At 41.2% G+C, this 17729-nt stretch overlaps 1 protein-coding gene across 4 annotated transcripts in view; it reads left to right on the forward strand.

Moving 5' to 3' along the window:
- Positions 1 to 17729, forward strand: part of mef2ca (myocyte enhancer factor 2ca) — a 37016-nt gene that overhangs the window by 11422 nt on the left and 7865 nt on the right. For 3 of the 4 annotated variants that reach the window (XM_085414759.1, XM_085414760.1, XM_085414761.1), the window contains 4 exons: positions 5512 to 5680; positions 7749 to 7952; positions 16966 to 17109; positions 17207 to 17387. In XM_085414759.1, the coding sequence (XP_085270885.1) occupies positions 5627 to 5680; positions 7749 to 7952; positions 16966 to 17109; positions 17207 to 17387 (583 nt within the window). In that variant the 5' untranslated portion in view covers positions 5512 to 5626. Of the gene's footprint in view, positions 1 to 4869; positions 4891 to 5511; positions 5681 to 7748; positions 7953 to 16965; positions 17110 to 17206; positions 17388 to 17729 lie in introns of those variants that run through there. The other variant, XM_085414762.1, reaches the window with a different exon arrangement.

The raw sequence follows: 17729 nt of genomic DNA on the forward strand, positions 1-17729 counted from the left end.
TGTATCTGTCAGACCCCTCACACCCGCAGTCTCCACCCACCCCCACCCTCTCTGGCTCTATGTCTCTATATAGAGACATGCGGTGTCCTGCCAAGAAATACAAGGGCATTGCCGCATGTCAGCCATTAGCCGTTCCTATGTAACAAGACACACGCACACAGAAAAAATGTACAGCGCATAGGCAATCACATACACACAGCCACACTCTGTCTGTGAGGTTTGGTGTGTAGGAAAATAATTGCCGAGGGAGCAGCTGAGGGCTGCGTGAGACAGCTGATTTTCATCTTTTCCTTTGTTTAACAGTTGTTCCTCTGTCTGCAAACCAAAAACCAGCCGTATTGTTGTTCAGGGTAAAAAGTTCATTCTTGTATTTTTGGAATCCTGTTTTAAAACGAGTCTAAAAATACCTGGGAGGTTCGTGCATGTGGGCGTGTGGAGTGTGAGCTGGGTGTAGATTTGCCGTCATCCAAGAAAAGATCAAACTCTGCGTTAAATCACTGGCAGACAAGTGCCCACATACTGATTTTTATTGTTTTACGCAATCTTCCTTCACCAGCTTACATCTCCATTTGGCCTAAAATTCCCTACAATATGCTGACTGTGCTCGCCTGTGAGGCCCTAAATTTAAACCATGTTGTTCCTTGTAATGTCCTAAAATGAGGAAGGCTCACAGGCAGGATGACTCACACACGAGATATTCATGTAATGCTCTTTAGTCGGCATGCTGCTACTTGCTGCAGACGATTTTGATACTGTAAAATAACTGCTTAATTTTGGTCATTTGTTGTGGCAATACCAACAACAACTATGGGGCTTCATGTCATGAACAATCATTCTGTACAATACGATAATTATAATTCTACAACTGTTTACAACTGTTTATAACTTGCATATTTCTGTATAGTTTCATATTTATATCCTGTTTATAGCCTGTACATAGCTTGTATACCCACTACAGCCTGTACATACTTTTAGTTATAGCATATTCATAACATATCTTCTTACCTTGTACATTGTAACATACCCATAATAGACCCATTTCTGTAATATAGCTATATACCTATATTATTGCTAATATATATTTTGTAATATATCTATATCATGGCTAAAGCACTTCTGGATGGATGCAAACTGCATTTCGTTGCCTTCTACTTGTGACATGTGCAATGACAATAAAGTTGAATTCTATTCTATTATATTCTATGAGCTGTCTCTGTTTGTTTTTGACACAACAACAAAAAAGTAGACAGTAATGGGGACGAGGTAAAGAAAATTACACAGTGTAAGTTTTTTCTCCATTGTATAAGTGAGAACTGAGGCGGAGAAGTTTGTTTCTCTGTCTACAAAGGAAGAAGCCTTTTCTGTGTGGCTGTAGCTCATGAGGTAGAACTGGTCATCTACTAATTGGAAAATTGGTGGCTTGATCCCTGGCTGCTTCAGTCTGCATGCCAGACTTGGGCAAGATACTAACCCCAAGTTGCTCTTAGATGCATGCATTGGAGTGTGAATGTGTGTGAAAGTTAGATAGAAAAAAGTGCTTGTATGAGTGGGTGAATGAGGTATGCTTTGAGTGCTTCTTGAGAGCAGAAAATGTGTACAGTATATAAGAATCAGTCAATTCACCATGAAAAAAGTTACACTTTGGCATCTATTTAAGAGTGAACCCCATGAGATCAGGTGATACCTTATGATCAAACACTGGGTGAGGGCAAAGTCCCTTTTAACAGGAAGACCTCTGGCAGAGTATGGCTGAGGCAGTGGCGGCCATCTGCTGCAAACACAAAACATTGAAAAATGTCTTCTTACTCGTTGTTCTTGCTTTTATAACTCGGGCACACAGTATGAACCACTGAGGGGTTTTGAAGCACATGACGAGTGCAGAAGGGTCGTGATCAACATGAACAAACCACTAAAGCCAGCACTGCAGTTTCAGCTTTAATCATTTAAAGTGATGCTGCCTTTCTCTCCTGTTGCCAACAGCCTTATTTTATACAAAATCTTTTACTGAATTCTCAGTGGTCACATTGAGCGTTTGGTTGTTGTTTTATGGATTATTTATGTGTTATTTGTGACATGGCAGACTGATTCAGCTCACACATTTAGTGTGAACTAACACACTATACAAGAGTGTTTTGGTAGTAATTATTATTTGGATGGATCTTCTCAGAGTGCAGTCAATCTTTGTTCTTTAGATTGTGTAACATGAAAACAAGTAGAGATGTGAACACCAGGGCTGAAATGAGAAGTAGTTTTCATAGGTAATTAAGGTTCAGAACCTTCTGTTTTTATTTTTAGATTGGTTAAGCTGAAAAATAGTCACCAGTACAGTGTCCATTGACGTATACTCACCTCTTGCCCCTGCAGGCGGTCTATCTCTCAAGCTCAGATCCTCTACCAGATACATGGGAGGATCCTGCCCAGCATTTTAGCTGTTCCTAGGACTGCGCTCTTCTGGACAGAGCTCTTGGATGTTGTTCCTAGGATCTGCTGGAGCCACTCACCTAGCTTGGGAGTCACTGCACCTAGTGCTCCGATGACCACTGGGACCACTGTTACCTTCTCCCTCCACATCTTCTTGAGCTCTTCTCTGAGCCCTTGGTACTTCTTCAGCTTCAACTGTTCCTTGTTCAGAAGATGCCATCATTCGGTATCGCTACGTCTATCACTACGGCCATCTTCCTCTGCTTGTCTACCACTACTATATTCAGTTGGTTAGCCACCACCATTTTGTTGGTCTGTTTGTATCTGGAAGTCCCACAGTATCTTAGCTCAGTAATTTTCAACCACCCTAGGCGGGGTGTTCCATTTTGACCTCGTAACTTCCAGATGTTTTTGTATACAATGCTGACGACTTGGTTATGGCGTTTCATGTATGTCCTGCGTGCTAGCATCTTGCACCTTGCTGTTATGTGCTAGATTGTCTCCAGCCTGCACCTGGGGTCTTGCCTGGTGTGATAGACCCCAGCCTCTATGGATCTTGCACTCAGAGCTTGTTCCTGTGCTGCCATGATTTATGTCTGTGTGCTGTCTGTAGCCTTCATACCTTTTAAATAGTGATGATGATGGTTATAAAGATATGAGGCAAAAAAAGAAGTACACTCTGCAGCAAAGTCATTCTAGCTTTTGTTCAGAGAGCACACACCTTCGTCATCGCTTACATCGGCATAAATCCTTATTTTATTGTTCGTTTCATCCTGTGTGCCCAAAGGCTGACACCACCTTAACAGTCACACCTCTTCTGTCCTTGCAGTGCGGCGATGATGATGACGGCAGAGAAGCTGCCAAGAAAACCTGCCAAGTGTGTTTGTTTGTGGGTGTCTGTTCCTGCATGTGTGAACATCCAGTTAATTCAGCGTGCTCTTAAGCGCCACTTCAGGAGTGTGACACAGGTCACATGGCATACGCAGTCTCTCTTACTCACACACACACACACACACACACACACACACACACACACACACACACACACACACACACACACACACACACACACACACACACACTGCATTAACTGGTACTCTTGCTTTTATATTAAGCATAAATTTTCTATGTCCCCTGTTTAGCTCACATCCTGCTTCATGCTCTGTGCAACACAAGTTATTAACAAACCCTTTGCTTAGATTCATGCTGCTACTAAGAATTGTCACATTCTGCACCAAGAGGACAGGAGTCTCTTTTCTCTTAAATGTGAGATTTAGTAACACAACGCCACATACTGCTCACTGTGATTCTTCTCACACACTCACTGCATAGTCAAAAGTATTGGATCCCTCTTTGAGTTCATGTGTTTTCAGTCGATTTGCGACAGGTGTCTAAAATCAAGCACCTATCCATGCAGCCTGTCTTTACACATAGTTGTGAAAGAACAGATCATTTTAAAGTCTGTGCCTTTTTCCAGAGAATTAAATCTTTGCATGGGTCATTTAAAACAAAAAATTAGCCCCCTTTCAGCTGCATTAGAGGCACTGGTATGTAACTTGCATTACATTTTGTGAAATTACAGAAATAATCACAAAAAGTCGGAAGATGCTTTTGGAAGAAATGGAAGAAATGACATATGATGATGTCCTGTACCTTATTTTTGTGTTAACTGTTAGTCACAAGATAAACCAGTAAAAATGCATGTGCAGGGAAATGAAAACTGCCTTAGATATTATACCGTTGAGCTTAGAATAAGCAGGAGAGTATGGTTTTGTGTGTGTAGAGTTTGCAATGTCCGCTGTGTGGGTTTTCTCTGATGTCCCACCACTGAAAACCTGCTACATTAATGTTTTATATATCGACGCTGCACACTCTTAACATCACTAGTTTCACTTCCTTATTTCCTTTGTTTTTTCTTACCGGAATAATGGCTAGATTTCTTCTTGCAACTAACTCCTTGTGGTAACAGTGGGTACCCTGAGAGGTTAGCTCCTCATGTTGCCAAAGCAAGTGAAATTCAGTTGTACTGAAATCACTTACCGGATCTGTGACCGCAGTCAGCCTTTGCCTGATCAGTTTATGGTCTTGTTGATAGTTTCAAGTCTTACCAAATACAACATGGTGTTGGTTTTATAAATCATGGTCCTACTTGAAGTTCTTTTTAACTAGTTGCTGCTATTTGAGTGTGGGTTGTTTGTCATTCAGTTCTGTCCTTTGCTCATCAAGATTTTGAAGGCTAGATTAAAGACGGTACAAAAAAACACAATTTACTGAATAACTGTTAGTTATGTAAGTTCTACTTGTGTTATCAAATTGTAATTTTCATCAGTGAATTGTCCTTTTTTAAGCTCTGCTTAGGACTGATTTTCAAAGACACCAGTTTGAGGGTAAAGACTGTAGTTGGAGTTGGGTCGTGGTGTTTCCCGCTCTCTTGTCCGATTCAGCTCCGCCCAAAGAGGAAGTTTTCTGGTGAGCGGTTGAGATGTACCTAATTCCAGTCTGCGACTTTGGTTTTTCAAACGTAGATGTTTTTTTATATACCGTATGACATTGCCAGACTCCTCCGTCTTTATCATTTGCATTTTGACATGCCCAGTTGTTTCACTTCCTCCTGAGTGTACAGTAAACCCCTTGAGGAAGCTGGGTTTATGGGTGTGTCTGGGGGGATACAACAGCGGTGACATGCAAACAGACAATGTGCTGCCTGACCACGCATGCATGTCAGTTAAACTGTGCATTGTAGCATGAGAAGATACCCACTCACAATTAATTTTTTGGTAATTATTTCAATTATGCATGTATGTGTTCATACATGTTGCTGTTGGAGTCTGTTTTGGTTAATTGGGAGTGGGTTGAAATGTAGAAAACCACACAGACACACACATTTCTTTGTGCGTGTGTGTGTGTGTGCGTGTGTGTGTGTGTGTGTGTGTGTGTGTGTGTGTGTGTGTGTGTGTGTGTGTGTAAAATCCCATTTGTAAAACAAAAAACGTTCTGAGTTTTGATCATCAACACGACTTACAGACAGTGAATTTTGTAGTATACATAAGTTTTGTTAATCTCGATTTGTTTATTGCTGTTTTTCTGCAGGAACCACGCAACAGTTCGAAAGTGAGAAGTGAAAAAGCGTGAGGACTTGGAAGTAAATCGAAGGAACCTGAAAATACGACAGTTCTGAAAAAGAAAAACAGTCAACGATAAAAAGATGGGGCGAAAGAAGATCCAGATAGCACGGATTATGGATGAACGGAACAGACATGTAAGTGATGTAAGACTCTGACTAGCACTTATTTCACAGTGTGCTTCCAGTTTATTATTTTAATCACTGAGATATGAAAGAACAGAATCTTATGAGGTACACTTTCGCAAGTTTAAATTCAATTCAATTAACCACTCAGCCTCCATGCTGCCTTGTTGCAGGCAAAGGATAAAGTAAGGAGCTGCACCGGGCCAAGTATAAGCTGAAGAAGGATTATTTGAATTGAATTGAGCTGAAAATGAGTATAAAACATCTCCTTTAAAGTACTTAAAGAGTTTTTTTATATTTACCAAACAGTTTTTCTGGCTCAGCCTCTGAACTTAGGACTCATCTTCTTCCTGTGGTTCCCCCTCAGTCTTTCCCCTGTTTATTCTCACCACAGTGTATTTATAGAACAAGTTCATTAAGGGTACATTTTTAGCTCCACTTGAAAACTTCACAACTCGAACTGAAGTGTTTTCATGTCAGTTTCCAAAGTGCGCATTGTTTAAAATAAAAAATAACCTTAATAATTCACGAAGGAAAAGCTGCTGCATTTAAGTAAAAATAAAAAATTAAAGGATAGGATCAAATCAAACAAAAAGATCATACAGCAGAAAGAGGAATTATAAAAATTGATGAGCTCATTAAGAAAGGAGCTTCTGTGACATGCAATGAAACATTTATTCATGATTACTCTGAGCAAGAACCCTGTGCAGAGGGATGTCTGTGTTTAGGTGAACACATGAAACGCTGCTGTATATACATGTTCACGCTCTTTCTTTCGCTTGCTTTCACTCAAGTACAACACAAACCAAGAACACTTAAAACAGACAAGCTAGCAAAACCATGTCATGTGACGCCCACAAACACGACTGTGTGATTGTGTGTGAGAATCATTTCAAAATGTGCCAGCACCATCTAGCTCATGGCAAAATAACAACTGTGTTATAACTACTGATTGTAAATAGGTGCACTGACACACACGGGCGCAAACACACACACATATCTTTTCTGGGGGAGTGGTTCCTTTCTTCCTGTTATGACAGGAAATGCAGGCACATGTGCTTCCTGACCCCCCTGACAGGGCAGAACTGACCTCCCAGTCCTTCCCTGGTCTGTACCAAGGTATACCAGTGCCTCTTTGTGTGCAGGCTTGTGGTGTGAACACAGTAAAAGTATGTGTACTTGGTCATATTGATGACAATTATTCATACTGAAAAAAAATAACATTTCCTTTTTTATGTCAGTGGCTCAGTTTATGATGGCTAACATGTGTGGAAAATAGCAGCAAGCACCAGCGATTGCTGACCTGACACACTTGTACTCTTTGTAGTGCAAATGCAAGCTGATTTGCAACCCACCTCCACCCAAGCTACCAAGTTGTTGAGATAATCTTGTTATCCTGATATTTATTTATTTATTTTTTACTTTTCTATGCTTTATTCCTGTCTTCTCTGCCCCTCTCTGACTCTGATTTTAACCATATTTTCAGCATCAAATCATTGGAACATACATTTATCAGCACAGTGTGAAAGGCAATAATGTTACTTATTATAAACATTTGGCCTTCACTTGCCTATCCCGTTGACCGAGCAAGATTCTTGGTAGTTGTTATGTGTTTTTGAAGACAATATAAAATAATTTGTTGTAATACCTTTGACAGTAACCTAGCCACAGAAACCTGTAATTGTTTAAGCTGGACATTTTATCAGTTTCGTCTTTGACTGCTGACACCAATAGTTAGCATGGAGTTAGGAAGGATAAAAACATTATGCCTTTATCTTATATGCTTTTATTCTATAGCCTATGCTTTCATACTGAGATTCTTCTGGTGGCACACTGTACTTCAGATGTTCTGTTATTTTGTCAGGGCCACATGCAATATCTCAGCAGCAGTTTACACCTGTTCACAACCTTTATGGCTTTCCATAATTGATGAAGATGATTCTGTTGCATACCTAAATCCATATATATGACCATGTAAGTTATATATAATATGTCATAGGGTGACGATTTGCAAAATGGTAGATGGACTCATTAATAACTAGACATTTCACGGTTCTCCTTTTACCTTCCTTTCTTCCAGGTGACTTTCACTAAGCGTAAATTTGGCCTAATGAAGAAAGCTTATGAGCTCAGTGTGTTGTGCGACTGTGAGATTGCACTGATCATCTTCAACAGCACCAACAAGCTGTTTCAGTATGCCAGCACAGACATGGACAAAGTTCTGCTGAAATACACCGAATACAATGAACCACACGAGAGCAGGACCAACTCCGACATTGTGGATGTAAGTAAAACACACACACAACATGTATAAGCTGTTGACTTTGGTCTTTTCAGTTTCCTGATTGAGCAAAAAGAATTCTGAGAAACCATCCATTAATCTTTTTTATACTATTCTTACTTATTCTATTTGATGTGGACACCCTGTCACATCAAGACTACTTTCTCCCAACTAGCTGCCCCTCATATCAGAATTTCAGGAGCGGGACCACACCTCCAAACATGCTCCCTCTGGCTCTCATCTATTTATGTTCCCCCAGTTCTACAAGCTGTTCATTCTCGTTTACGTCCCTCCCCTTTTCAGTTCTTTAACTTCTTTACTTTTATTTAGTACGTGGGGATCTTCCAGGCCCAGGAGCCACCGCCAGTCCCCTTCGAGGCCTTCCCCAAACCGCAGCTCAATTCATGTTTAAGCCATTCGCCTTTATCTACTAAAACACTGTCAAACCTAAAATGAGGACGTGGGCCCAGCAAGTTAAAGAGCAGTTTTGAACAACTGGTGGGTGGAGCTTATGTCCTCACAGTCAGTGTTGTGTAGCTAAAACTCTTTCTGTATAGTTTATTAATCGGAACTATGATGCTTTGAGGATCTGACCTCACTGTGCAAATGTGTGTGTGACCTACTGTATAACATTTCAGCAACACACAGTACTAAAGTTTGTGCTGGACTGAACCTTGTTCTGCCTAATCTTAATAGTCACAGTATTAGGAAAAGAGCACAATAGCAACTGCCTCTGCAGACACATGCAAACACACACTCTGTGGAAACACGCGCCCACGTTTTGGACACTTGCTAAGAACACCATGACACCAAGGTCAAATCTAAGCTGTAAGATGTCAGAATCCAGGCAGTTCTGAATGAAACGTGACATATTGCTAAACAACAGATTATGTTTAGGAAATGATGAGGAAGATGACTCAGACAATTAAATGTAAACAGCCAAGGTTTGTTCTCATAAGCAGGGCTATCCTGTTGAGACGAGAAGGCAGAGGACTGTGTTGATGCCGTTCTCTGCTCTCTGCCTGCACGTGGACACACCGTATGCGTGCATCACCTGAGCTTTTCCCCCACATTGCCGACCACATGACCTTTCGGGCAACCCCATCAGAGCCAGCTTTACGCACTATGTAATCCTCTGTAATCTACTACAATCCTGTTTAGCTCATTACTATAATCTATACCTGCAGTCCCTTCATCTCTGTGCTGTAAAGACACAGTTTGAACAGCAGCGTTATTTACTGCTCACTGCTGTCGTTGCCACTGTAACCTCTGTACAACTTATCCTCCCTCGCTACTGTCCAGCTTTCTTTTCCTGTGTGTGTGCACACTTTTTCTTTTGCCTAGCCATGGCGTTTTTGTTAGTTTCCTAACCTTCGTAAAATTGTAGTGGAAAGGAGTGATGAATGAGTGGATCATTTTGATAAAGCCAGTGGAGTTTTTCTTCTCTGGACTCATTTTAATTCCAGCTCTGTATGTAAGGGTGCCATTGTTAATTTGTTTTGCCAAATGAAATGGACTGAGACTCTAACTTAGCACTCAAGCACTTTTTACTTGAAGCCTCGCCCAGTGACACAAGTGCTTTTCTCAATACCTAAGCATCTTATCTGCACACACACTTCGATGGATGCTGCAAATTCATTCTAGTCTTGAAAAAGCCCATGATGAGTGGATGGAAACCTTTGAGCACAACTGTAAATTTGTGCCCCATAATCTATGAAAGACGGACCTTTTTTTTTTTTTTTTTTTTTTTACTTTTTTAAATGTATTATGATACAGTGCTATAGTGAATTGCCATACACCCTGAGCTGTGGCTGCATGCTCAGGCATGCAGTCTGAGAAGAAAGCTCTCACTTTAGCTGTCATACAAATAGCCTCACATTTGATTATTTGGTTTATCGAAGAGTTCATGCTCCACTCACTGACTGCAAGCTTTCTCTGATCATTGTATTGTGTGAGCCTGGGGTGAATGTCCTTCACTTCTGTGAAGATCATGATATTGTGTTAGCACACATCTGAATGCTTCAGTGCAGCAAACTGGCAAAAGTTCAGCTTTTCTGGAGGTGCACACATTCACTGATGATCAGTTAATCAAGTGAATTTGATTAGCAGCACCTGGCTGCTAGCTTCTCTCTTAATTCCTGTGGAAGCAGTAAGATTGAGTAAGGAAGCAGTTGAATGTCCTGTGGAGACTATTTTTCATGTAACTCCATGTCATGCTATAAATTATAGATATTAAAGACTAGACTTGACCACCATAACATCATCTATTGCATTTTTGACTGTTCAATATGAAGGCTTGGTATGTTTAGGTCTGTCTCAGGGTTGATTTTTATTATTTATTTACCTTTTTTTAGCATAGGACTGATTATTTTTGCCAGGTTCATAAGCTAACATGCCAGGAAGTGTAGAAATGAACTTAACCCAGACTTCTTGGTCAGTCTATACCACACAGTAACCATATCTTTTGTGTCCTAATCCCTTTACAAATGCCCAAAAAGGGACCAACAGCACAAACAAAGGACTAGTATTCAAATGTGTCAGTTATGTAAAAAACATTCACCCACAGCTGTTATTAAGTGCAGAGTATCTTTAAAGACCAAGAGGATTTTTTTTAGTTCAATTTTATTTATATAGCACCAAATGACAACAACAGTTACCTCAAGGCTCTTTATATTGTAAGGTCAAGACCCTACAACGATACGAAGAAAACAGAGAAAAACCCAACAATCACATCACTCCCTATGAGCGAAACGCTTATTTATGTACTGGAAAAACTGAGTTGGATGGGGAATGAAGTGTGAGTTCTAGATGATAGTATGTCCACAGAGATGTGAAAAGACTCCGCCAATGAAATATCTGGCAGGCAGGAATTTAGTAGAAGAGAGGCTCCTTTGTTTTGGTTATCTTTTTTTGTTCTCATGTGCTTGTTTGTGTGTGTACAGGCTACTGGCCAGATAACTATCAGCTTATTGTTTTGTGTTCATTTAGACTGGGAACATTGCTGCTATTTATAAGTCTGCATTCCTCACTTTTACTCTGTTAACCTTCTTTTGCTTTAGCCCGCTGTGTGTGTTTGTGCGTGCGTGTGTGTGTTAAACTGTGGATCCGTGCCGTGTTCTGATTAGAAACAGATGAAACCTACACTCACATATGCTTGCGGAGTGAGTCCAGTTCCTTTGTGTTGGCTGAGATCCCTCCCTGCTAAATGGCTGGAAACCGGTAGTGGTCTAAAAATAGCCCAGAACACAGCTAAGAATAGCCATGACGGGCAGTGAGTGTGTGTGTGTGTGTGTGTGTGTGTGTGTGTGTGTGTGTGTGTGTGTGTGTGTGTGTGTGTGTGTGTGTGTGTGTGTGTGTGTGTGTGTGTGTGTGTGTGTGTGTGTGAACCACAGGAGGAAAATAAAGAATAGGAAAAGAAGCAACTTCAGACTGAGTAACCACATTGAAGTTCCCCACAACCTCCTTCTCTTCCCTCCTTCCTTTTCCCCTCTCTGTCCAGTCCAGCACATACCTAACGAGAGGAAGTCAAGGACTTCATGTAAAAGTGTGTCCGATATTTATATATACACAATGAGATGTCCTTTTTTATTTCTCATTTAGCAGTGGAGGAAAAGATTAGATCCATAACTAAATATAACAGCAGCATTGCAGAAGCACTCTTGTGAGTTAAAACTAATACAGAAATACTGAAAATACCACATTAACAGTAGAGCGAAACTAATGTTACACTACTGTCTCACTTCTTTAGTGTTGTGGATAGAAATCTGTGTGCTGTTAATGTAGTTAAAAAATAATCACACATATAAACATTTAGATGTGTGATTACGGTTTCATGGACAGGTGTGGACTGTTTTTAGTTTTTCGTGGCAAATTAAGGGTCAGAAATTTTTTCCAGGTCCTTAGTTATGTTACATCCTTTAAAGGAAATGATCCCCTGGGCAGCATTGGGGTGTGGTCTGTAGCAAGATGGTTCTGGGTTCGAGTCCACCAGCTGGCTTGGGGCCTTTTTGTGTGGATTTCATGTTCTCCCTGTGCCTGCATGGGTTCTCTCCAGGTATTCTGGCTTCCTCCCCAGTAACGTGGTCAATTAACATGGTCAGTGAATGCTTATATGTCCCTCTTTGTTAAACAAAGTGGGTTGGAGACCTGGGTGTTCTCTGCATAGGTGGCAGTAGGATGGACCTCTCAGTGTGTGGTCTAAAAAGGTATTGCTGCATCACTGAGCTGAAAAAAAAGCAGACCTATCAGACAGAGCAGAAACTTTGGAGGTGATGAAAGGGACATTCTTCAAAAGAAAGGTAGTCAGACATACCTTTCATGAGCAACATTACACAACATCTGATTCTACAATTAATATAGAAACCGTCATAAAGGGGACAAAACTGCTTAATGATATATGAACTTTTCCAGTACTACAGAATCATGTTGGAGTTTTTCCCATCCTCTACAAACTGTCATTCACCAACCTCAGTCAGAAGTAATAGGTTTACAGCTGATAGCTACATAGAAGCTATTTCTTAAGGAAATCATGAGGAAATTTTCAGAGAAATGCGTAGAAAGTTTGGGATCCATAACTTGAATGTTTACAGTTGTTTCTTGTGTCTTTGTAAATAATGTTGGTCTAATTTTGGACAAAACTGCAATCTGCTGCCTGCGATGGTGTAAATGTTGCATGTCATGTTCCTTGGCACATGCTCACTTTCAGAGCAACTGCGCACACACACTGACGCTCACATAGATTTAAAGTATCGTCTGATGTTAAAGAGAAGGAGACCGCTCACGAAAAGAGATGCCAATGGAGCAAGTGAAGCCAAAAAGAGAAAACAAAATGGATGGAAAAGCAATGAATGGTGGAGTTGGGTGGGAGACGGGCAGCTGATTTGATATTATGGGATCTCCCTTTCCCTCTTTCCTCGTCAGCTGTCTCCCCCTAAGTTGCAAATGCCAAAGCAGGAATCTGTTCCAGCCACCTGCCGTTACACATATTCAGCCCTGACAAACACACACTCCTCATCAGTGGTTGGAAATAACTAAGACCTCAGAACATGTACTTATGTATTTGCATTATTATGTGAAGACTGTGATATCGCTTACTGTCCAAATATCTGGTTACTTTGGAGCAGTCAGGGATCAAACCACCAACCTTCTGCTCTACCTCGTGAGCTACAGCCACCCCCAAATAATGCTTTTGAATTTCATTAAAACACAACAAGACTAAAGATGTAATTTAATGCTCTTTGTATTCAGACATATTTTGTACAAAGAACCTAAGAACCTTGCACCTGATTTAACAGCACTGTCTGACAACACCAGCTCACACCACTTAATGAATGTGCTGTGATCTTGGCTATATTTACAAATGATCACTGAGCGACAAAGTTAGACACAACAGAGTGACTCTCAAACAGGGCCTAGCTTTGGTGTGGGCACAGCTGCTGCCCAGAGAGAGAGCTGGAGGTCAATGAGGGCAAGAGTTCTGCTATAGAGCAGTACTCTCCATAGATATTTCACTAGGTGCCTTAAAAGAAAGGCACCTAATGCTGTATAAATGAAATAGAATTGAACTCTAATGAATGTTAGCTGAATATTTGCGTGCGATTCTATCAGTCTCACCACTGGCAGCTAAATTTCCCCACTACCTTTTACAAGTAATTGACTGATTGAAAACCACCAGTTAAGTTTCCTCCATTCAGTTTATACAGTAAGAAGCAATGATGTGTATTGCAGTACCTAGAAGTATATGAATCTGTAACACATTAGCTTCGTCTCGGCAAACTACAACACTAGTCCCTTGGAAGAATTTAGTGTATACTGTGTACTTGTATGTTACAACTTGAATTGCTTTTTCTTAAGTATCTTATTAGATGGATGCAGTAGAGATGGACAGGATATATGGGAAACAAATAGGATTCAGTCAGATACGCTATGGAAAGATGAGTTGGATGGAATTTTGTAAGGTAGATCTTACAATAATACAACAGAGAAAACCCCAACAATCATAAGACCCCCTCTATGAGTTAGCGCGTTGGCAACAGCGGGAAGGAAAAACTCTCTTTTAACAGGAAGAAACCTCCAGCAGAACCAGGGTCAGGGAGTGGCGGCCATCTGCCGTGACAGGGGTGGGTGAGGGGAGGAAGACGGGACAAAAGACATGCTGTGGATTGGAGGTGGGTTTCAAAGCAGCTGTTATGTGCAGCAACTGTAGGCAAACCAAAGCAGCTTAAATGATGTGCATAGATTTGTCTGCCGGATGGGTGAAAGTGAGCGGGTGAAGTTGCCTGGCTGCAGTTAAAGCTTGACTGCATGGCTGCTGATGTAGCTGACAAACAGCTACAGATAGGTTTCTGTTAAAGAAAAGAAGCTGCAGACTGAACTACTTGTGAGGCTTGTTAGCAGATTTGGCTGCTTGGTTGTGGAACCTTTTAAAATCCTGGAAAAGTTTTTTGTTTTCTTGTCAGTGATTGTCTCTTAACAACAATCGCCTCATCTTGCACACTCTCCCCATGATCACTTATTCTAATTTTCCGAGAGAGAGAGAGAGAGAGCGAAAGAAACTGTGTGTGTTGTCTTTTTCTTGATCTTTGTGAACATTTTATCCACATAACCCTGATGCTGTAACCTCAGAGGCTAATTGTACAGATGATTGTGCAGACTGCCAATTACTCATCAGGTTATCGTCATTATTATAGAGGTAATTTTTCCTGTGATAATTACTGAGATTAATTTATCTCTCAGCCCTAATTACAATTTTGTTTTTCTTCTATCCTCTCAAATGAATCATTTCACAATCGCTTTGGAGTTGGGTCAAACCTAAATTTGAAACCAGCAGACTAAGACTAACTTTAATGCTTAAACACTGTTTACAGATGTAATACCAGTCATTAGGAGACCTCTACTTTACCTTAAATTCACATTTTATTGCATAAACACGTGAAGTATTTTTACAGTTTGCTCCTTTAATAAGTTAATAAGTAAAATGTTTCCACCTGACTTCCTTGCATTCAGTCTTTATTTCCACTAAAAAAGCAAAGTGAGGCGTAATGTAGTAGCACTGTGTGCTCTGTGTGTATTTGATGAGGGAAAAGTAGGCTAGTGGAGTCAGTTTTATGTTTTAATAGAGCAGCCAGATTGACAAATTGCAAGGGAGTGACGAGGAACACTGCGGAGCACAGTGGCAAAAAATAACCTTCTACGGCCATCCTTCCAGTAGCCACACTGGTATTGGTGGAAGCTGCCTCACCCCTCCCCTCACTGCAGACCCTAACCCCCCCTCCCTTTTAAAGCACAACAGGTGTACATGACTGGGATGAGTGGGATAGCTGCTCCAACAGTCATATTTGTATGTCTGTGTTTGAAAGAGGCACTGCCATGCTCATACGGTGACAGACTGGACTAACGGGCTGTGAAGCGCTGAAGCAGGCCACCAAGACCCAAACCACACACATGTACAAACAGACGCACACACACTCACATCACCATCATCATTATCATCCAATATCTGTGTAAGAGAAGAGATTTCCCAATATTCACATGAAGCATCTGACCTTTGAGACACACACACACACACACAAATTAAATTCTGTTTATTCTTCACACATAACATGAGTATAAAAATTCAGAGACCTTTTTGTGAATGCTGTCACATGCTGGTGAAACGAATATGTTGGGTTTGATTGTACCACTTGCATTTTACACTGCTGTCTGGCTTATAGAAGTCAGTTTGGAACCTCACTGGTGGGATAGCTGCTCATTTATCGCCCTCTTGTGGTTGGAAATGTTTGTTCTAAGTTCGACCTCTTCATTAGAAGAAGAGTCCTGGTGAAAGATCAAAACTTTCTCAGAGCAGACTAACTAACCACACAACCAGGGCCTTTAATTCATAAAAATCATATTTAGATTGCATGTTTTATAGTTTTATAGAGCTACTAATTGTAGTAGTCACAAGTAGCAGTGCAGTGCCAGTCCGATGCCTGTATAAACGGAGAGGCTACCATCAGGAATGGTAGTCATTGTTAGTTTGAATATGTGGGTCATCAAGAATGAGATTTCCATTCCAGATTCTTCTGGACCGGATAACAATTACTGCCTCTGATGCTGTTGGCCAACATGGTGCTGGTGGAAACTGTACTACTGCTGGCTGAATACATAGCAACAGAAATAGAGGGAGGTGTGTTAGGAGGCAGCGAGAGGGAAAGAAAGGCAGGGGTGTGGAGTTGAGAGTAGGGACTATGGCTGCTAAAGGGAAAGCTGATATGATGGAGAGAAGGATGGTCGATTTTGACTTTGGACATCAAGACGACTAAGGAAGTGAAGGCAGACGTAAGGATTTAAACGATTTAAGTCAAAAAAGGAAGAATTATGCACTTAGTTCAGGGAGGAATTGAGAAAGGCTCTGGGTGGTAGGGCAGACTTACCAAATGACTGGAAAAGTACAGTTGAGGGAAACTGCCAGAAGGTGTTTGGTGTATCAGGACAGAGCAAAGACAATGAGGAATGTTGTTGGAATGAGGAAGTTTTAGCAAAGGAAAAGTGCGATAGCCATAAAGAGAAATAAAGTAGACAGGAGTGCTGGGAGGCTAGATGTACAGCAGAGAGAAGGGAAGCAACAAAAAGGCTTATAGTGAGTATGGAGGAAAGTTAGCAAATGAAGAAGAGTTGGATGAAGATTTGGTCCAGGTGACATACCTGTGCAGTTATGCAGATGTGTGGGAGAGAGGGTAATGGACTTTTAGACCAGACTGTTTAACACAAGAGGGTGGACAAGCTTAGAAATGAGGACATCAGAGGGACAGCTCAGGTTGAGGGATGTGGAGACAAAGTTAGAGAGGTGAACCTGAGATGAGGTTTAGGCCATGTGCAGAGGAGAGATAGTGGACACACTTTACAAAAAATGTTGAAGATGGAGCTGCCGGGCAGGAGGAAAAGAGGAAGGTCTCAGAGAAGATCCGTGGATGTAGTACATACAGTAAAGTCACCCTGCTGTGTTTGACTCTTTTGTTTGTCTTCTTTTATCCAGACCCTGCGAAAGAAGGGTTTAAACGGCTGTGAAAGCCCTGACATCGAGGCTGATGACTCTGCTGGCCAGAGCCCAGAGTTGGACGATAAATACCGGAAAATCAATGAAGACATTGACCTGATGATCAACCGACAGAGAATCTGTGTATGTTCACACCTGCTCTTTTTGATGCATAGCGTTGTTTTAAGCAGCTTCGTGTTTCCTTACCAGTGACGACTGGCTTTGTTTGTTCTATGTGCAGGGTCTGCCCTCCAACTATGACATGGGTATATCCATCCCAGGCAGTAATCAGGGTGGGCTGCTCTACTCCCATCAGGGCATAGGGGGCAGTCTAGGTAACCATAGCCTGCTGCCCATCTCTCACTCATCTCTGCAAAGAAACAGCATGTCTCCTCAAAGTCCTTCCAGCACAGGAAATGCAGGTATGTTTGTGGTCAGTAGCTTTTTCTTCAGTCCTCATCAAAGACCTTATTAAATGTTCAGCTGTTTTGGACTGTAACACAGCTAGAGCTCAAAATGGGCCTTTGGGCAAATAAGCAGGCTGGTCCACACCTAGCAAATACTCGGTGTTAACCTACCTAGCACGTGTTTTCCTGTTTTTTGTCTTCTATTTAAAAATCTTTTCACAATCCTGCTGATTTTCCTTTCATAGACAGCCTGACGCGCTGCAGTGTTTCCAGATTTTCTATATGAGAAAAAAAAACAGTATTGGCCAACATTTGGTCCAGCAGTGACAAAAAGGTGTAGCAGTCAGGCATTAATGG

Source organism: Rhamphochromis longiceps, linkage group LG7, assembly GCF_057381845.1.
Source record: "Rhamphochromis longiceps isolate RC_006_pf linkage group LG7, R_longiceps_female_GT1.1, whole genome shotgun sequence".
Taxonomy (NCBI): Eukaryota; Metazoa; Chordata; class Actinopteri; order Cichliformes; family Cichlidae; genus Rhamphochromis; species Rhamphochromis longiceps.